The sequence below is a fragment of the Triticum aestivum genome, chromosome 2B (genome assembly GCF_018294505.1).
Source record: "Triticum aestivum cultivar Chinese Spring chromosome 2B, IWGSC CS RefSeq v2.1, whole genome shotgun sequence".
NCBI lineage: Eukaryota > Viridiplantae > Streptophyta > Magnoliopsida > Poales > Poaceae > Triticum > Triticum aestivum.
This window is the reverse complement of record NC_057798.1, coordinates 775,398,574-775,419,332: the sequence shown is the minus strand read 5'-3', so window position 1 is coordinate 775,419,332 and position 20,759 is coordinate 775,398,574. Positions and strand designations below refer to the sequence as shown.

General features: G+C 49.2%; 2 protein-coding genes across 2 annotated transcripts; both read right to left on the bottom strand.

The window, feature by feature from the left end:
• Window positions 1–1,185: 1,185 nt before the first annotated feature.
• Window positions 1,186–2,824, bottom strand: LOC123042665 (cytochrome P450 89A2-like). The gene has a single exon (XM_044465072.1). The coding sequence runs from the start codon at window positions 2,785–2,787 to the stop codon at window positions 1,186–1,188; it is 1,602 nt and encodes a 533-aa protein (XP_044321007.1). The 5' UTR covers window positions 2,788–2,824.
• A 4,908-nt stretch (window positions 2,825–7,732) lies between these two features.
• Window positions 7,733–11,592, bottom strand: LOC123047318 (receptor-like serine/threonine-protein kinase SD1-8). Its single transcript, XM_044470837.1, has 7 exons — window positions 10,106–11,592; window positions 9,693–10,018; window positions 9,394–9,607; window positions 8,988–9,225; window positions 8,734–8,884; window positions 8,386–8,644; window positions 7,733–7,869 (listed from the first exon to the last, which is right to left on the bottom strand). Exons 1-7 carry the CDS (start codon window positions 11,427–11,429, stop codon window positions 7,748–7,750), a joined length of 2,634 nt encoding a protein of 877 aa, XP_044326772.1. The 5' UTR covers window positions 11,430–11,592; the 3' UTR covers window positions 7,733–7,747.
• Between the last annotated feature and the right edge of the window lie 9,167 nt (window positions 11,593–20,759).

Genomic DNA, 20,759 nt, shown 5'->3' with positions numbered 1-20,759 from the left:
AAAATACATCTTCACCTCTCAGAGGTAAAATACAACACCTTGCGGTGTAAATTTGCATCTCAAAGATGTAAAAACGATGGTCATGTGCCAACCGACCAACTGCCTTCATTTGGCTTCAGCGCGATCGCCGCCCGTTCACCTGACGGTCGCCCACCGCCGTCATGGCCGACGCTGATGACCCCGCCGTATCCTTCACCGTCCCTGGTCCCACCCACCTCGCCATAGCCGCCGTCGGCGTAACTACAGTCCCCAATTTGACCTTCGCCTTCGTGTCGCCGTACCGGGTTTGCCCCACCTCGATCGATCGCCGTCGCGCCGGAGCTGCCTGCGAAGAAGCAGCGGCAGCCGAGCGACGTGGTGGAGGCTAGAAGCGGCAGATGGCATGAGGGCGCAACCCGACGACATACCAACCTCAACCGACCAAAATTTCGAAGCCGGACACAGCTGCGGTGGGAGATTGGCTGCCGGCGGCGGCCGTGGCTTCCTCCTCCGGCCAAAGAGACCCTCTTCCACCTTCGCCGCTACTCCTATGTCGTTCCTCCTCCTCTCTCCGCCTCGAATTGTTGCTGCTCCGCCACCCCGATTCGAGCCGCCGCCGTTGCTTTGCTGCACCGATTCGCCACCCACGCCGACGCTCCTTCGTCGTCGCTCTGCTGCACCGATTCGCCACCCCCGCTGACGCTCCTTCGCCGCCGCCGCCCCGATTCGCCGCCCTTACATCTTCATTTTGCATCATCTATTGGAGTTGCATTTTTATATCTCCGTTTGTTGGAGTTGCATTTTTACATCTCCGTTTTGCATTATGTGTTGGAGTTGGCCCTTTTTTAAAGATGCAAAAAGCATTTCTTGAAATGTAATTTTTTCTATGTCCTGTTGTACATCTTTAAAATTTGCTTAGTATGACACTCGGCGTATACCTTGTCGCTGTCGGCAGATCTAGATGAGTTCCTCAAATCAACCAAGTGTACATCATGATCGACGGCACCTCACTCTCTTCGCGGTGAACACCGTGCACGGTTCGACACTAGAATTAGCTAAGCAGTAGTATTAATTTCAGGTTCCAACGTATGTCCACGGTACATGTGGTAAACGATTCAAACTTGAGTATTTAAAAACGTATGTGCACACTGCCCATACGTGTATCACTGCGTGGTCATCTTACTGTGAACCATCGCACACAATCAATCAGACTGGGCGAACTAGGCGGGGGCGTCTGGGCGCCACGCGCGCGCGCAGCGGCCGCTCCATGGTCACCGTGAACTCCGGCCTCTCGGCGAGGTCGACGCCGCCGCCATCCTCCGCCGCAGACCACTCGAACCGCCTCACCAGGTTGGCCACGAAGAACTCGAGGTGCAGCATCGCCAGCCCGAGGCCGGGGCAGATCCTCCGGCCGGCCCCGAACGGCATCATCCTGATCTCACGGCTTCCCGTCAGGTCCACCCCGTAGCCCTCCCCGCCCTCCAGGAATCGCTCCGGCCTGAACTCCTCTGGCCGGCTCCACACCTCCTCGTCCAGTGACACGTCCGCCACCGAAAAGTTCACCGACGTGGCCGCCGGCACGCGGAGCCCGTCTAGCGACGCCTCCGTTACGGCCGCGTGCGACAGCAGGAAGTGCGCCGGCGGGTGCCGCCGCAGCCCCTCCAGGACCACCGCCTTCAGGTAGTGCATGCTCGACAGGTCCTCCTCCGCGACGGCGTCCTGGTGGTCGTTGGTCATCGCCGCGTCGATCTCATCCCGGAGCCTCGCCTGGATCTCCGGCTGCCGGACCAGGTTCGCCAAGATCCACTGCAGCGCGGTCACCGTGGTGTCGACACTAGCGGTGAGGAACTCCGTGCAGAGGCTCACCATCTCGCCGTCTGTGAGCGCGCGGTCGCCGCCATCCTCTTCCTCCTTGGGGAGCCGGTGCGCGAGGAGCGTGTCGACGTAGCAGTACGCTAGGCTGCCGTCGTCGCCGTTAGCCGTCAGCAGCCTCCGTTCTCTTCTTGCTCTGATCAGTGGCAGGAACAGCTCCTCCTGCTTACTGCGGATGGACAGCACCTTCCGCCACCGCCGCCGAAACAGCCTCGTGGTGAGCGCCGGGCAGAAGGCGAAGACCTGGAAGCCGATGTAGGAGGAGAAGAGCTCCCTCTGCACGGCCTCGATCTTCCGTACGCGGCCGGCCGGCAGTCTGCTCCCGAAGCACATGTACGTGAGCAGCGAGAACATGGAGAACTGGAGGCACTCGACGGCGGTCACCACGCCGCCCTCGCTCCGGGACAACTCGTTCTCGAGGTCGGAGGCGAGGATCCCGAGCGCCCACCGCCGCGCCGGCGCGAAAAGGCGCGCGACGCGCGCGGGGTGGAGGACGCCGGAGGTGAGGTTCCGCCTGAGAGAGCGCCAGAGCGGGCCGTATGGCGCGGAGCTGACGGTGCGCTGGGCGGAGGTGAGGACGAGGAAGGGCGCGATGGCGGGCGGGCGGCTGGCGAAGGCGTGCCCGCGCTGGACGAGCGCGCGGTGGGCGACGCGGCGTCCGGAGACGAAGATAGCCGGTCGCGGGGAGAGGAAGCCGAGGGTGAGCACGGGCCCGTGGCAGCGGTGCAGGTCGCGGATGGCCGGCTCGAGGCAGGAGCGCGCGCGCCAGAGCCAGAGCAGCGGGCCGAGCACCGGGACGGCCGGCGGGGACGGCGGCAGCGGGAGGCGGCTGGCCTTGGACGGCCGAAGGGCCGGGAGCAGCAGCAGGAGGAGGGGGAGCAGCACGGCGCAGGTGGCGAGCGGGAGCAGGAGGAGGTACGCGACGGCGGCCTCCATTGTTGATCGATCGATCAGCTGCTCTCCTAGCTCGGGGTGCCGGTGCCGCAACGAGCTGCGTGCCGGCCATGGCTATCTATACGCAGCCGCTGATCAGCGGCCACCGCCTCATCGGTGTTGTGTTGGCACGCCGCTTCTGCGGACCGGTGCGTTGGCACGAATCCACTACGGTGATCACGCAGGCGTGCAGGGGACGGGACAGGTGGCGGCGCTGGGTTAAGCGGCCGGGGCCAGATGGAAGGCTCCGTCGGCCACGGTGGTGCCGACGCCGACCGCCGCCGATACATGGAGCCGGCCCGGAGGATTGTGCGGTTGCTATTGCATGGAGACGTGGAGCACACTCCAGTCCGCCAAGCGGGCCTTGCAGAGTGGTCACGTTCTGAATCAACATGGTACGAGGATCACAACAAGACTAGCTGAACATATGCATCTCCTATTTCCCTCAAAAAGAAAAGTTGATTCTCCGTTAGTCCATGTGCACCATACAACAAAATTTACAATAAAGGATCTGCAATACGTAGCGGCAAAAACAACCAAAGCAAGAAACCTCACCGGCTGTGGCAGACTCTTCCCCGCCGTTCAGGAACTGCTCCAGTTCGAACTCCCTAGATAAATTACAATTTGTAATCACAAAGTAGGTTACGTCTTTATGCAGGTAGTAATATTTAAAAGAACATAAAGTTGGAGTAGCTTAGTTGGTTAGAGCGTGTGGCTGTTAAGCACGAGGTCAGAGGTTAGAGCCCTCCTTCTAGTGATTTTTTTGATTTTTTTTTCTCTTAAATACACTTTTCTTTGTCAAACTATTTTTTTCCCATTTTTTGATTTTTTCCTCCTAAGTGTTTTTTCTTTGTCAAACTGTCATTTGATTTGAGTTCTCAAATGCCCATTTTGTAACCAAATCATATGAAGTTTTCCTGCTATATTTTGCTTCCAGTTAATTTCTGCTTCAAATTTTTTTTAAAAGGCACAAGGAACGCCCCACTTTAAGTTAACGAAGCCCATATATGTCACAAGGAACGCCCCGCTTTAAGTTAACGGAGCCCATATATGTCACAAGGATTTCCAGAGCGGCAGGCAGCGCGGAGTCGAATTCAATATTAACAAGGGCACTACCGATAAGTGCACTTTTTTCTCTTAAGTACACTTTTCTTTGTCAAACTATTTTCCCCCATTTTTTGATTTTTTTCTCCTAAGTATTTTTTCTTTGTCAAACTGTCATCTGATTTGAGTTCTCAAATGCCCATTTTGTAACCAAATCATATGAAGTTTTCCTGCTATATTTTGCTTCCAGTTAATTTCTGCTTCAAAGAAAATTTAAAAGGCACAAGGAACGCCCCGCTTTAAGTTAACGAAGCCCATATATGTCACAAGGATTTCCAGAGCGGCAAGCGGGGCGGAGTCGAATTCACGGGCTCGCAGGGAAAACAAATATTAACAAGGGTATTACCGATAAGTACACTTTTTTCTCTTAAGTACACTTATCTTTGTCAAACTATTTTCCCCATTTTTTGAATTTTTCCTCTTAAGTATTTTTTCTTTGTCAAACTGCCATCTGATTTGAGTTCTCAAATGCCCATTTTGTAACCTAATCATATGAAGTTTTCCTGGTATATTTTGCTTCCAATTAATTTCTGCTTTAATAAAAATTTAAAAGGCGCAAGGAACGCCCCGCTTTAAGTTAACAAAGCCCATATATGTCACAAGGATTTCCAGAGCGGTAGGCGGGGCGGAGTCGAATTCACGGGCTCGCGGCGAAAACAAATATTAACAAGGGTATTAAAGATAAGTGGGTGAAGATTGGTGAATTTCAAGTCAAGGGAATTGGCCAACATAATGATCACTCCACCGCAGGCGATGTCTCCTCATGCCCAATTTCCTTTTATGCAATGTGAAGCAAAAGTATCGTGCCCAAGTTGGGAGAATAGTTGATGTCGGGAATCACAAGTTTCACAAGAATGAGCATATTCTCTTCATTAACCTTTCAAACTTCTCCTCGTGCCTACAACGAGTTAGTGATAACATAGTAAAAATATCAAATAGCAGGATACTCGATGCAAATTGCCCTATGCTTATAGCCTTGGTAGCTCATCTGATCAAACAAGTAAGTTGGATGTGGTTCGAGGGTGTCGTAGGTCTAATGGAGGTTTTCGTTGTTGCTTGGAAGCCAAAGTAGTTGTACCAATCCGTGAGAGTGATGTTGAAATTCTGGTTCATGAGACGAAATTTGGCAGGGGTGTTATGTCTTTCAAGCGACTGTAGAGGGTGCAAAAACCGATCCCAAGGCATCATCGTTTCTGAAGGTTAAGCAATGTTGGTAGGTGGTTAAGAGAGGCCCGCCAGAAAAAGGTGTGAATTTTACGGGAACCCTCGTAGACCAGAGGCCTTCATGAACCACACCCTAGGACTTTGGCATAATTTGGGGTATAGAGATTTGATAAAAAAAATTGCCCTGATGCCTGAAGATCCCATTTGACAGACTCCTATTTGCATAAAGATGAGTGTGGCCCAACTGAGTTTGGAGTATTTCCCAAGCAGCATGCTTAGCTCAGTTATGGATGAACGTCGGTCCAGGCCTAAACCCAGAGCTTTGAAACTGAATGTTGACACACCCTTCTACTTTGATGAAGGGCGCCAGGCACAACTGCGACAATATTTAGAGATCATAATGATATAATTTTCGCAGCTAAGTGCTCTTATGTAACCCATGCAACCGATGCTACTACTGCGGAAGCACTTGCTATGTAAGATGGGCAAATTCTTTCTAATTCTTTGGCGTTTAATAATGTTCAAGCGAGTCGGATTCTCTTGAAGTCATTAATTTCTGTAATGGCCATCCACAATGGTGGAACTCAGCGGTCTTGATACATCCAATTTGACCGGAACGTCAAATATATGCACTCTAATAGGATAGCTAATGGTGTAGCTCATGAGCTAGCTAAGTTCAAGTTTTTGAAAAAGTTTTCTGGTTTTTGGGACGATGATCCTCCAAACTTCCTATTGAAAGGAATGGTGAATGATGTAATCGCTATTTAAGTTTGATAAATCCAGCAATGATGGTATTCCCTTCAAAAAAGCACGCTCTACCCAGTTAAGTTGCACATAAATCCAGGTTGATTTGGTCGTCAGCACGCACATTGCTAACAAGGATCTCCGGATCAGACGCGATGACATTTTTTTTGGTATGTCGCAAGCAGAGGTTTGAAATTAGCCTCCACGTGTATAGTAATAGGACGTGTACGCGTCCGTCAAGATCAGCCGGGTGGCGAGCCATCAGATCTACCGCATTGATCGGCCGAGCGTGCCTCCACCATTACTACACAGGTATTGTTGTAGATTTTTTTTGCAACAACTGTTTTGTTGCAAAAACATTTTTACAACCGAGGTTTTCTTGCAAAAAAAATTCCAACTAAGGTCTTGTTGCAGAAATTTTCGCAAGAGAGGTTTTATTGTAAAACACAAATTCATCGTAGACCATTGCAACACCACATATGTTTCAGAAGCATAGCCCCCGTTGCATAAAGTATGGTATATAGACCCTCACTTGACGCACGTCATCCAGGGAAGGTGGAGGACGCGGCCGCTGCGATCCGCCAGTTGATGTTAAGCATTTCCTATAGTACTATTATTAAATATATTATTAGCATTTGAGCAGACGTATGGTATCATTTTAATTTTTTTACTTACTGTTTTGATATAATGTTTTCCTGCCATAATCATAATGAAACAAAATGGAATACTATGATCATGCACGCATGCACATGGTACGCACATGGATGATATTATTTGAAAATATTTTCCTATTGTATAACTCAGTTAAAGAATAAGTATTTGTTAAATATGTTATTTTTTTTACCTTTCTACAAGATACATATTGTCATTTCCATGAATTTAGAGACACGCGAGAACACAACATACACCCCCCCCCCCTAAAAAAATAGAACTTCTGTGATAAAAATATATTTTTGCAAGCGCATTGCATGCATGGTGACGTTTTAATAAAACAAGATGTTTTTTTTTGAAAGGTACTCTTTTGTGTTCCCATTTTGGAACAAAGGAAACAAACTTAGGAATTCTGATGGATATAATTTCTATAGAAAAAATTCCTTCTGATACGTTTGAATGAAATGGCTATCCCTACTTCCAATAATTTTCATACAGAGGGAGTAAACCAAACACGAGGTCCCATTTGACATTCTGTCCTGACCTACAATTTATGTGTTTTTCTTATGTGTGAAAGAACATTTTTTGTAGTTTTCATATGGGTTTGCTTCCTACAAATATTTATAGATATTTAAGATACATGAAAGTGAAATATATTTTCATGTTATATTTCTACTCTTTTGAGTTTGTGCATTTTGAACATGGCCTACTTTTATTTTTCAATGATATATTCTTATTTGTGTTGAACAACTTGAATAACAAAGGATACATATCCTAATTATTTTGAACCTTACAAGAAGTCAATAATAGATGCTACAGTACAGTGTATCTTCTTGGTCTTTGTGTTACTATTTCTTTAGAAACCTTTTCCTTAGACTAGTCAGAACTTTTTGCAATAACGAAAAATCTTTAGTCAGAATTACGTCCAACCCCACCTCCTCTGATCTCTAGTCTCCACCAGCCTTCCACGACATGCATTCCTAGAAAACGACCAAAATGATTGCATACTTGTAACATAATTAGTCAATATGGATCACATGTGGGAGTTAATCTTGCTCGTGTAGTGTATTATATAGCTGGTGAGGTTTATATCAAGCTAGACATCCTAATTGCCTCAATTCTTCTTGCCTGTGAAGATCTCTAGCACCATGACACCGAAGCTGTAGATAGTAGGACATTACAAGGTTTGAGCCCTCCTAGTGATTCCACTTTAGTAACATATCTATGTTGTAGGATTTGCTATCCTCTTGTTGTATTATGGCAACTACTTGCTGCTTCGAGACCACCAACTGCTCCACTATCAAATCAACACTCTCTGTGCGAAGAATTGTCCTCGATCACCCCGATGATCCCCCGTGATCTGAGTCATCTTTGAGGCATTGACCTTCAAAATAAAGTACGCTCCACGAACATCATGCCATTCTCTAGAATATATGGAAGAGAAGGATTGCAGAAGTATTCAGCGATGACACTCAACTGATCCACCTAATCACTTGTTCTGCTGCTGATGGCATCATGCTTTGGTCTAACAGATGCACCAATGAGCAGGCATCGAATCTGGAGTACTATATTGTTTCACTTATCTTTATAATCTAAATTTTCTGCATTTCACTTTCTTACCCTACCCCCAATCCGTTTTGTTGTAAATTAAATGTACTCTGGTTTATTAATGCAACAGGTCAGCTGGCGTAAGCCCACCATAGCACCATTAAGAAAATATATGACAACTACTATTTTTCTCATCAAGTTTTACAAAAACGACATTAATATGTAGCACGATGTATGTATATCTCTATAGAAACAACCTATCAACAACTATATGATCGGAAATTCACAATTAGATTTGTATGCTTCACACACAAAGCATGCCCTCTTCTGCTCCATCTCAACTAGTCCATCCAAACTACCGAGTATCCGTTGCAGTTACGGTCAACTCACTTTGAGTTTGGGACAATTCTCCGTCCGACGTGCTCCTTCCGATGTTTCCTCCAGGCTCATTTGGCTCTGGAAGCGTGGCATTCTCGGTGGCCAACATCATGACAATTGAAGACATCAGTGGCCTATTCCTAGGATGCATGTCAACACACAAGAGAGCAACTTGTATGCATCTCCGCACCTGGCTGTGATCACAGCTACTGCCCACCATCGCCTCATCAAGCAGTTCAACGCTTCTGCCTTCCTTCCACAACGTCCATGCCTGGAAAAAGATCAATGATTGCATATTAGTAACACAGTTCGTCAAATATGAATCACGTGCGAATTAATCATGCTCGTGTAGTGCATTACATAACCGAGGAGGTTTAGATCAAGCTCGTCATCGTAAAAGCCCCGATTCTTCTTGCCAGTGACGATCTCTAGCACCATGACACCAAAACTGTAAATATCGGATTTCATGGAGAACACACCATCCATGGCATACTCTGGTGACATGTAGCCGTTGATGCACCGCCATCTCACAAGTCAGCATATATCCTTGATAACACATCCAACTTACAAAATTGTCCTATAAACGATGAGTTGGGATATAGGTTCTCACGTACTATGTCCCGATGACTTTCAAGGTGTATGCGGTTGTCTGGTCACCACCGAACATCCTCGCAATGCCGAAGTCCGAGATTTTGGGGATCATGTTTCTGTCCAACAGCACATTGCTTGCCTTCATATCCCTGTGGATGATCCGGAGCCTTGAATCCTCGTGGAGATAGAGGAGGCCCCGGGCAATTCCTGCGATGATCTCGAAGCGCGTTTTCCATCTTAGTAACTTGCGCTTTTCTTCATCTGCATGGCCAAAATCCATACATTGTCATTGATTCAACTAAAGGTTCATGGTTCAAATTAAATTCTTTCTTTAAGATGAACATCTTTTCAACAAAAGAACGCATTTATTAACTCAAAATATAGAATCAGAGCGGAATGAGCAGACCACCGTATGTAACATGAACTGACCACCAAATATGAAGGTGTCGAGGCTGTTGTTGTGCATGAACTCGTAGACGAGCATCCTCTCGTCGCCGTCGATGCAGCAGCCGAGCAGCCTGACCAGGTTCCTGTGCTGGAGCTTGGCGATGAGCTTCACCTCGTTCTTGAATTCCTCCACCCCCTGTGCTGATTTCCTTGACAGCCTCTTCACAGCCACTTCCTGCCCATCCTCAAGCCTTCCCTGCTCATTTTTATGTGTGTAAGCACATCGTCTCGATACAAGTTGTGATCGATCTATAACGTTACTTGATCTTAATTACGAGTACCAGATAGACAGGGCCAAATCCACCTTGTCCAATCTTACTGTCCGCGGCGAAGTTGTCTGTGGCGGCCAGAATCACTGCCAGACCGAACAGCCGAAGGTCAAGATCATCTTCCTCGCTGCTCATCTTGTTCTCATCAGAAAACCCCTGATCGTCCCGTCGGAGTTTAAGTTTCGTGGCCCGTAATGGAAGCTCGTTGTCCCGACCGGCCGGCGCCGCCTTCTTTCTCCAGAAACAGAGACAGCCAAAGGCAAACGCTCCAAGAAGAAGCACGCCGGAGATAGCCGCCACGAGGGCGATCACAAGCACGACATGGCTTCGCCGGTTGGCTGAAGAAATCGACATGGTGTTCTCGAATTGAAATGGGAAAATCTGGGACGAAAATTCACTCGAGGCAGAGCTGTAGAGCTACTAACCTGCAGCGGTCAAGGCATCAACCTCAGACTGCGCGAGCCGGATGTACACGTCTTGCACGACCTCCGAGTACTGCCTCATGTCGATCAGATCCACGGCCCAGATGACGCACCCGCGGTTGATGCCCCCGCTGACGTCCGCCGCCGCGTACGCCCTGCAGCTGCAGTTGCCGAGGCACACCTGCCTGCACCGGTCCATGGTCATGCCGGCGTGCACCGTCGCGCTGGTCGCCTCCGGCAGCTTCATCCGGCTCACTGTCCAGAACCCGTCTCCGGCCCCGCAGCTCAGGTTGGTCGTCCTGGCGCAGCCGCCGGTGCCGTCCCCGACGCTCCACCGCTGCGGCGACCGCGGCTGGAACCCCGGCAGGCAGCTGCACAGCGGGGACTGGCCGACGTCGCAGTACCCGAAAGCCCCGCACCTGGCGTAGCTGTCGCACGGGTCGAGCGGGAAGTGCCAGAAGCCGCTCCAGCCGCCGCCGCGGTGCCACGTGAAGCGCTGCACCTGCCCCATGGTGCCGTTCAGCACGAACCGCGACAGCACCGACGGGTCGCTGACGTAGTAGGTGTAGTGGGTCTCGTCGGGGTTGGACACGACCGTGAAGATGAAGTCCCTGGACTTGAGGTTAGGCACGCCGGTGAGCTCCGCGCCGTTCCACGGCCCGCTGGCGTACGTCTTGGACAGGCCCCGGAAGAGGAAGAACTCGGGCAGGCCGCCGCTGACGAGCTTGAACGTGTAGGCCCCCGGCGAGGGGTCGGCCGCGCTGCGCCACGATGTGATGTTCCTGGAGATGCCGCTCCTGCCGTCCACCCCGAGCTTCATGCCGGGGAGCAGCGTGTCCGTCGGGTAGTCGAAGCTCTCCCACGCCACGCTGGTCCGACCCGTCGATCCACTCTGACTTTCCCCGCCGTGGGTCACGACCAGGTCGCCGTTGTCGAGCAGCTGCGCGAGGGCGCGGGTGGCTACGCCGCCCGAGCCGGCCGCGTCGTCGGAGGACCACACGGTGGCGTTACGGCCGTCGAGGATCACAAGCCGGCCGTCGGCAGAGAGGGTGAGGACGCCGGGAGGTCTGACGACCGGGTTCCGGCGATTGGCGACCCACACGACCGTCTGCTCCGGGATGGTGGCGTACCAGATGCCGAGGTAGGCCCTGGCGTCGGAGCTGCCGGGCGGGACGAAGAAGCCGAGCCTGAACACCCCGCCGGCCGACTCGAGCGTCTGGTTGCCGGCGATGGACGCGGTCTGGTCCAACTTGTCGGTAGCAACTGAGAGGGACAGGATGGCGGCGGCGACCAGGAGAGGAAGGAGGGAGAGCGGCGGCGCCCTCATCCCCTCTCTCGCCCTCTGGATGGAGTGTGGCCTCTCTCTCCGTCTCAGGCCAGTAAGGACATGGCTGTGTGTGTGAGTGTGACTGGATGCCGACCTGTATAGGCACGCGGGCGCGTGGTGGTTATCCTGGGAGAAATGGCTGCTAGCGCCCGTGATGTATGTCGACCGACCCGCGACCGCACATGTTCGACGTTAGGTATATGGCGGCATCGGCGACGGCGTAGCTGCAGGGAACTTCACTGCGCGCCGAGTGTCCATCGCGGTGCAGGAGCAGCAGTAGACTAGTAGTAGAAATTAGGTTGGATTGGAGTAGATTAGTAGTAGCACCAAAATGCGACATGGTTCCACGCGTATCCACGTGAATAGATAATTAAAAATACTATAAATACTCAAAAAATTCTGAATTTTTGGAATATCAAACTTGGTTTGACCTTTCTATTCATATGAAGTTCGGTAAAGAAATGACACCCATGACATCCTTAGTGAACAAGTACAGCCGAGTGTCAAGGAATTTGGGCTTGACTAGTAGCAGAAATTTGGTTGGATTGGAGTAGATTAGTACGAGATGGGCTTGACTAGTAGTCGAAATTGCGTTGGATTGGAGTAGATTAGTAGTAGTCCGAAGAGTGAGGCGTTTTGGCTCCCAGGATTATCTGCACCTGTATCGACGGTGGTGTCCTCGTGACTTTGGTGGCGCAGGTTGGTGGGCGGTTGGCGTGGTGGAGCCGCCGGTTGGTCCTGGGTTGTGGGTATGAGGGGTTGGGCGAAATCCCTCTCGGGTCTGCCCGGCACCGACGCGGTGACGCCTGCGGGCGCCATCAACCTTCTTGAAAGGCGCCGGGAGTACCTCTCGCCCGCTTCCCTCTATGTACCGGGAGAAATCCTAGGATTTGTCCGGGCAGCAGCGTCGTCGTCGTCGCAGTCCTTCTTGAAGGTGTTGCTTGGTTCGCGGCGACTCGATGGCATTGGAGCGTGGTGGATATTTCCGGTGGGCGCAGCGGTTGCGGGATGCTTCAGCTTTCGTTCATCCGGTGCTGCCTGCATTTCTTTCTCTTGCTTTTCTTTTGGGCTTGGTTGTGCTGTTTGCCCCAGCATCGAACTTCTGGCTGTATCGGATGGTTGCTATATTAATATAGCGGGGCGCAAGCCTTTTTCGGTATAAAACAATCAAAACAAATACTAGAAGATTTTTAAAAAGTCATTTTTTGGCATGATAAATAATTTCGTGCGTGATTTCCGCCCCAAATTTCAAATCATTTGGACATGTGAGTAGCTCTCGGCAAAAAAGACAAATTTGGGGTCTATTAAATAGTGTACTGTTCATATATTGTTCTGGCCCAATTTGTCTTTTTTGCTGAGAGCTACTCAAATGTCCAAATGCTCTAAAATTTGGAATGCGCCTCACACATCAAATTATCTATCTTTCATAAAATTTTGGACTTTTTTTATTTTTTATTTTTTATGAATTGTTTCTTGACCGGGTGCAGATGAGCCCAGGCTCAAAATTGGATATTCGCACGAAAATGCGACATCGTTCCACGCGTATTCACGTGAATAGCTAATTAAAAGAATTGTCTCAAAAATTTTAATTAAAAATAATATAAATATTCAAAAAATTCTTAATTTTTGGGATATCAAACTTGGTTGACCATTCTATTCATATGAAGTTCCATAAAGAAATGACACCCGTGGCATCCTTGGTGAACAAATACAATCGGGACCTTAATATTCATCAAACAATTTTTTTAATATAGCGTCTATGTTTTCATTTTACCCAAAAATACCATGGATGTCATTTCTTCGTAAAAGTTCATACACCAGTATATGAGTTGATTATGTATGCTAAAAGAAATCCAATTTTATTTTTGTTTTTTCTATTACTTCTTTTTGAATTCATACTATTCATAAGGGGGACATGTGAAACCTTGTTCACCAAATTCCTAACCTAATAGCATTACATTATTGTCTATGCTCCCTTTCATCCCCCGTTGTCTCTTGTCTTTGCCTGTGGTAGGCTCGGAACCACCAAACCTCACATGGTAGCTTTTCTAAATAACCTAAAACTAGCACCGTGGTCCCACAAATGTGTGTAAAAAATGTTAGTACTAATTATTTAAGCTAGTTGCAAGCCAACCTGTGCTTAGATGGTTAGGAGGACAGCGATATTTCAACCCATCAGGGTTCAAGTTCAACTATCAAATATGGGAGGAGAATGTGTTGATGGCAGAGGGTGCACGATTGAGCTGAATATTTAGGATGTGATCTCGACAAACAAATCTTATTAGTAGAATGCCCGCGCGTTGCCACGGGCTTTTTAGTTGTTTGTTCTGATTGCATATATATACATGTATTGTTGTATATAACTCAATGAATTTTTGGTCCCTTACACAACATCGTGTCAACACTCTTATCGATGGATTCTTTTTGATCATCGGCATAATACATCTCCATCACTCTCATACTCTGCAAAACTAAACATATAAAAATACATTTTTTTGTATTATCATGTGCAAAAAAATATAAAGAAGAACAATTATTTGTATGAATCTCTTCCAATTGTATAAGACTTTTGAGTTTTCAGTCCATCCATCATAAAGCTTTTTCAATCGATATTCTGAAAGCATCATCCAAAGCCATCAGTTTTTATCTATATATATAAAGGTGAATATATATAAACACATATTAGATAAGCCCATATATAATATATACTCATTTTCCCTCAAAAAAATATTCATTGGCCATCTGCTCGCTTCAAGCAGCTGACCCATTTTTTGTTGGAGTAAGTGGCATCGTGTTTTTTAGTACAGTGAGTCGCATCCCAATTTTAGTAAACTATAGACTCACCTGTAAATCATTGTCGGTAATTATGCTTCAGAAATGACTTGCTAGAGTATGTGATATTTTTTGCTATATACTAAAAAAGACGTGACATTAATTTCCCTCATAGCAAACAATCACTTTTCCCTAAGAAAAGCAAACAACCGCGGAGAAATCGTGAAGAGAATCAGGGTATGTTTGGTTTCACGGCAAAAACGGTTATAGCCTCGCTGGGCTAGGATATGTGTTTGGTTTTCCTAAAATAAACTCGCTTTGGAGGGCCAGATAGCCTCGCTTGGCCAGGAAATGCTCGCTCGCCAGGGAGAGCCAATTTGGCTCGCTCTCGACGGCAAAAACACATCGCACGAACGCACGAAAAGAATCGCTACCGATAATTATGGCAAGAGTCCATGTATTACGGAGTGTATATATGGCACGGTTTGATTTGTTCTGGAACGTACGCATTAATTTTTATACTCCAGCAAAAGCAAATAACCAAACACGCAGCCCAGGCAAGGCTGGCAAAGCCGAGTTGAGCTAGCTGGGCTAGCTCAGCGATAGCCTATCCCAGCAATGCAACCAAACGTACCCTCAATAACCGGTGCCCCGCACCGCCTCGCTCTCCTTGGAAACCGTCGGTTTGCAGAATTGGAGTGCGGTGACGACCTACTACGGTACATCTTCAGCTCCACCCTCACTCACGATCAGCTTGCTGCCATCTATGGTGTTGTACACTATCTCTTGAAACATGGTGTGAATAAATCAGAAGGCCAGAACAAGAATTAGCTTAGATTCTGGATCATAGAAGAAAGTTGTAAAGTGGTATAAAATGCTAATACAATCCTGTATATAGTATAGCCTAATTTCTAACTATTCTATGTAGCATACTGCAGTACAAGGAGACACGATATAAGGCCAACTCCACCGCGCGACCCCAAACGGACGTCCGTTTTGTCCGGTTTCTGTCCGTTTGGGTAGGGATTTGGGGTCGTGTCCGGGCCTGTCCTGGGATGCGGTGGCCGTGCGCCCAGCGCGCGGCTGCATCCATTTGCCCAATCCTGTCCGTCGGGCCAAAAATGCCCAAATTTGCATCAAAACTAGTTTCCAACCCAAATATTTGTCTGAAAATTAAAATAGTTTTACAACCAAATCGAAATTGTCTTGACTGAACATAAATTGGACAGTTCTTCCACTCCCAATGCATGCAATCTATGCTGCCAAGCATGCCTGGAAAGCCTCTAGCTGCGTTGGTCGCCAACAATCTCTCTGTATCAGCGGCAGTTGGCTGCCTCAAGTACTCTGGGCCAAACACCTCGATCACGGCCTGGCAAAACTTGTACATTGACATCAGACATGTTGTCTCACTCATACGCACATACTCATCCACCAGATCGCCTGGAATACCATATGCAAGCATGCGGATGGCCGCGGTGCATTTCTGGTAAGAGGAGAATCCAAGCTTGCCAAGGGCATCCGTCTTGCACTCGAAGTATGGGTCGTGAGCAATCACTCCCTCTCGAATACGATTGAACACATGCGTTGCCATACGAAAACGGTGACGAAATTTATCCTGCTTGAAGAGCGGGGTGTTGGTAAAGTAATCGGCATAAAGAAGGGTGTGGCCTCTCTCCCTGTTGCGGTTCAGGTTGGGAGCATGGCCAGGGAGTGACCCCCTGTACCGAGGAAGCTGCCGTTGAATATGGTCGTGAACGACATGTGCAGCCACCACAAGATCTTCATCATCCGACGACGAATCGTCCGACGAACAAAGAAAGTGATGAAAGAAAAACTCGTCTCCACTGTCCATACCTTTGATGGCAAAAAGTCGAACACCTTCCGGTCGTGGTGGCGAAGAGGCCGCGATGATCACCTCGACGCAGCAGGGGTGGTTGCCGGCCGGCTACTGGCCGCTCTGGAGCTCTCGTCGGAATCCGCCTTGGTCCGTCGCCGGCAGTCGTGTCCCCTCCGCCACCGGCAAGGATGGCGACGGCCAAACCTCCCCCGATAGACGACCAAAACTACGGCGAAAGCGCGGGCATGGTGGCGGCCATGTCGAGACGTAGTTTGGTATGGATGGCGCGGGGCTGCGCGGTGAGGAGGCGGCCGGAGAATAGGGGCGGCGCCGGCGGCGGGGCGGGGCGGGAAGAGAGGGTGAAGCGTTGGGAGCGGAGGGACTGCTAGTGTCCCCGACAGGCGGGCCACGGGGGGGACAAGGGCGTGCGTCGCGGCCGTCCGCGCGCGTCCGTTTCACCCCAAACCGAGCGCAAGTTTGGGCCGGGAATGGGTCGAAAACGGATGGAATCCGGACATTTGTCCGTTTGAGGACGCGCGCTGGGCCGCCTCTTTTGTCCTTTTTATCCCAAACGGACGGGGCCGGACAGGATAGGGTCGCGCGGTGGAGTTGGCCTAATGATCCCATAGTCACACATTGATTTACACAATGAGAGGTTCAAGCCCGAGCCCAAAGTAGAAAGGCATGTAGTTATGCATCTCAACCACTACGCAGGTCCCCAAAAATCGTTCCCTGATGTTGTGCAATCACCAATTGGCCATAGTCTGGTGGATCCTGTTGGATACACTCTTTCACAACCTAGTATAATAGCTTCCTCTGTTTCTAAATATAAGTCTTTTTAGAGATTTTAATATGGACTATATACGGTTGATATTTCAATAAGGTCACCTGTATGTAGTCTATATTGAAATCTCTAAAAATACTTATATTTAGGAATGGAGGGAGTATTTATGAAGAGCAACATTTTGAGTCAACAACTCGTGTAATCTACCATAGAACCATTTGATAAATATCAGTTTATTACAGTACCATATAGAGTGAAAAAGGAACCAAGTTTTCATACATATACAATAGATAAGATGGTCCAGACCATGTTCTCAGGCCAAAGCAAACATGAAATTTTGGTTATTTGTAGAGAAATTCGAACAACTAAGCATCCTATGTAATCTACAGAAAAGTAGAATAACATAGAAATTAGCACAAGAGTATAAGAAAGGGTATATTTGTAGTTATTAATATTAGTGAGCATCAAGTCAAGTAAATGGTTCGTTTGGAAATACATATACATGCTGGACAAGCAAGTGCCAGATCATAGAACAGCCAAAATAAGCAAGTACCCTGGAAGAGAAAAAAGGCATCCTATAGAGCTACTTGAGCAAGCAGGGGATTATACAGAGTAATAAAGCAGCGTGAGATTGGTTATGCCTATGTAAATTGATCAGCACATCCTGCTATCACTAGTGCAGAACCGGGCTTTAGCGCCGGTTCGTAAGGGCCTTTAGTGCCGGTTCTACAACCGGCACTAAAGAGTGGGGACTAAAGGTCCCCCTTTAGTACCGGTTCGTCACGAACCGGCGCTAAAGTGCCACCACGTGGCACGAGCCAGGCCCGGGTGCTGGTATACCATTAGTACCGGTTGGTAACACCAACTGATACTAAATGTTTGGGGATTTTAGTTTTATTTTTTATTTTCCAATAATTTTGTGTTTTCCATTTAATTCTTTTTTGTTTGCTGGTATTTTACGATACTACAAATTGTATAAGTTATGCATATATATAAATAGATTTTCTCATACGTTGAACCGTATATATATATATATATATATATATATATATATATATATATATATATATATATATATATCATCGAATGTCTCACAACCAACACCATTAATTATTCACACATACATATGTAATATATATATATATATACACACATACAATTTCTCCTACATGTTGCCTTGGTGCCTTCGGAGCACGATGACAAGTGGTTCATGGGGGCGGTAGCGGGTAATAGTATTCTCCTTTGGGATCTATGACCTGGTCGAGCAAAAATCCCTCTAATTCCTCTTGAAGTGCTAGTATGTGTTCGAGAACGTAGCAGAAATTCAAAAAATTTCCTACGAGTCACCAAGATCTATCTATGGAGAGACTAGCAACGAGAGAGAGGGGGGGCGCATCTACATACCCTTGTAGATCGCTAAGCGGAAGCGTTCAAGAGAACGGGGTTGAGGGAGTCGTACTCATCGTGATCCAAATCACCGAAGATCCTAGTGCCGAACGGACGGCACCTCCGTGTTCAACACACATGCAGCCCGGTGACGTCTCCCATGCCTTGGTCCAGCAAGAAGAGAGGGAGAGGTTGGGGAAGACTCCGTCCAGTAGCAGCACAATGGCGTGGTGGTGATGGAGGAGCGTGGTATTCCAGCAGGGCTTCGCCAAGCACTGCGAGAGGCGAGGAGGGAGAGAGGTAGGGCTGCGCCAGGGAGAGGAGAAACTCATCTGTTGGGCAGCCCCCAATACCTCAAGTATATATAGGGGAAGGGGAGGGGCTGCGCCCCCATCTAGGGTTCCCTCCCTAGGGGTGGCAGCAGCCCCAAAACCCATCTAGGGTGCGGCCAAGGGGGGGGGGAGGGGGAGACTTTCCCCACAAGCAAGGTGGAGGCGCCCCCTTCCCCTAGGGTTTGTAACCCTAGGCGCCTTGGGCCCTGGTGGGGGGCGCACCAGCCCACCTGGGGCTGGTCCCCTCCCACACTTGGCCCATGGAGCCCTCTGGGGCCGGTGGCCCCACTTGGTGGACCCCCGGGACCCTCCCAGTGGTCCCGGTACGTTACCGATAGCACCCGAAACTTTTCCGGTGACCAAAACAGGACTTCCCATATATAAATCTATACCTCCGGACCATTTCGGAACTCCTCGTGACGTCCGAGATCTCATCCGGGACTCCGAACAACATTCGGTAACCACGTATATCTATTCCCTATAACCCTAGCGTCATCGAACCTTAAGTGTGTAGACCCTACGGGTTCGGGAACCATGCAGACATGACCGAGACAACTCTCCGGCCAATAACCAACAGCGGGATCTGGATACCCATGTTGGCTCCCACATGTTCCACGATGATCTCATCGGATGAACCACGAAGCCAAGGATTCAATCAATCCCGTATACAATTCCCTTTGTCTAGCGGTATAGTACTTGCCCGAGATTCGATCGTCGGTATGCCGATACCTTGTTCAATCTCGTTACCGGCAAGTCTCTTTACTCGTTCCGTAACACATCATCCCGCGATCAACTCCTTGATCACATTGTGGACATTATGATGATGTCCTACCGAGTGGGCCCAGAGATACCTCTCCGTCACACGGAGTGACAAATCCCAGTCTTGATTCGTGCCAACCCAACAGACACTTGCAGAGATACCCGTAGTGCACCTTTATGGCCACCCAGTTACGTTGTGACGTTTGGTACACCCAAAGCATTCCTACGGTATCCGGGAGTTGCACAATCTCATGGTCTAAGGAAAAGATACTTGACATTTAGAAAAGCTTTAGCATACGAACTACACGATCTTGTGCTAGGCTTAGGATTGGGTCTTGTCCATCACATCATTCTCCTAATGATGTGATCCCGTTATCAACGACATCTAATGCCCATGGTAAGGAATGTTGGAGAACGTTGCATAAAATAAAAAAAAAATACGTTCACCAAGATCAATCTGAGTTCATTTAGCAACGAGAGAGAGGAGTGCATCTACATACCCTTGCAGATTGCGTGCGGAAGCGTTCAAGAGAACGGGGTTGAGGGAGTCGTTCTCGTCGTGATCCAAATCACCGGAGATCCTAGCGCCGAACGGATGGCACCTCCGCGTTCAACACACGTACGGTCAGCATGACGTCTCCTCCTTCTTGATCCAGCAAGGGGGAAGGAGAGGTTGATGAAGATCCAGCAGCAGGACGGCGTGGTGGTGGATGCAGCAGGGCTCCGGCAGGGCTTCGCCAAGCGACTACGAGAGGGAGAGGTGTAGCAAGGGGGGGAAAGGGAGGCGCCAGGTGTCAGGTGCGGCTGCCCTCCCACCCCCTCCCCCTCTTTATATAGGGACCCCAGGGGGGGCGCCGGCCCTAGGAAATGGGATCTCCTAGGGGGGGCGACGGCCAAGGGGGAGACTTGCCCCCCAAGGCAAGTGGAGGCGCCCCCTCCCCTAGGGTTCCCAACCCTAGGCGCAGAGGGGGGCCCAGGGGAGGCACCAGCCCACCAGGGGCTGGTTCCCCTCCCACTTCATCCCATGGGGCCCTCCGGGATAGGTGGCCCCACCCGGTGGACCCTCGGGACCCTATCGGTGGTCCCGGTACAATACCGGCAACCCCCGAAACCTTCCCGATGGCCGAAACTCGACTTCCCATATATAATTCTTTACCTCCGGACCATTCCGGAACTCCTCGTGATGTCCGGGATCTCATCCCGGACTCCGAACAACTTTTGGTTTTCTGCATACTCATATCTCTACAACCCTAGCGTCACCGAACCTTAAGTGTGTAGACCCTACGGGTTCGGGAGACACGTAGACATGACCGAGACGGCTCTCCGGTGAATAACCAACAGCGGGATCTGGATATCCATGTTGGCTCCCACATGCTCCTCGATGATCTCATCGGATGAACCACGATGTCGAGGATTCAAGCAACCCCGTATACAATTCCCTTTGTCAATCGGTATGTTAC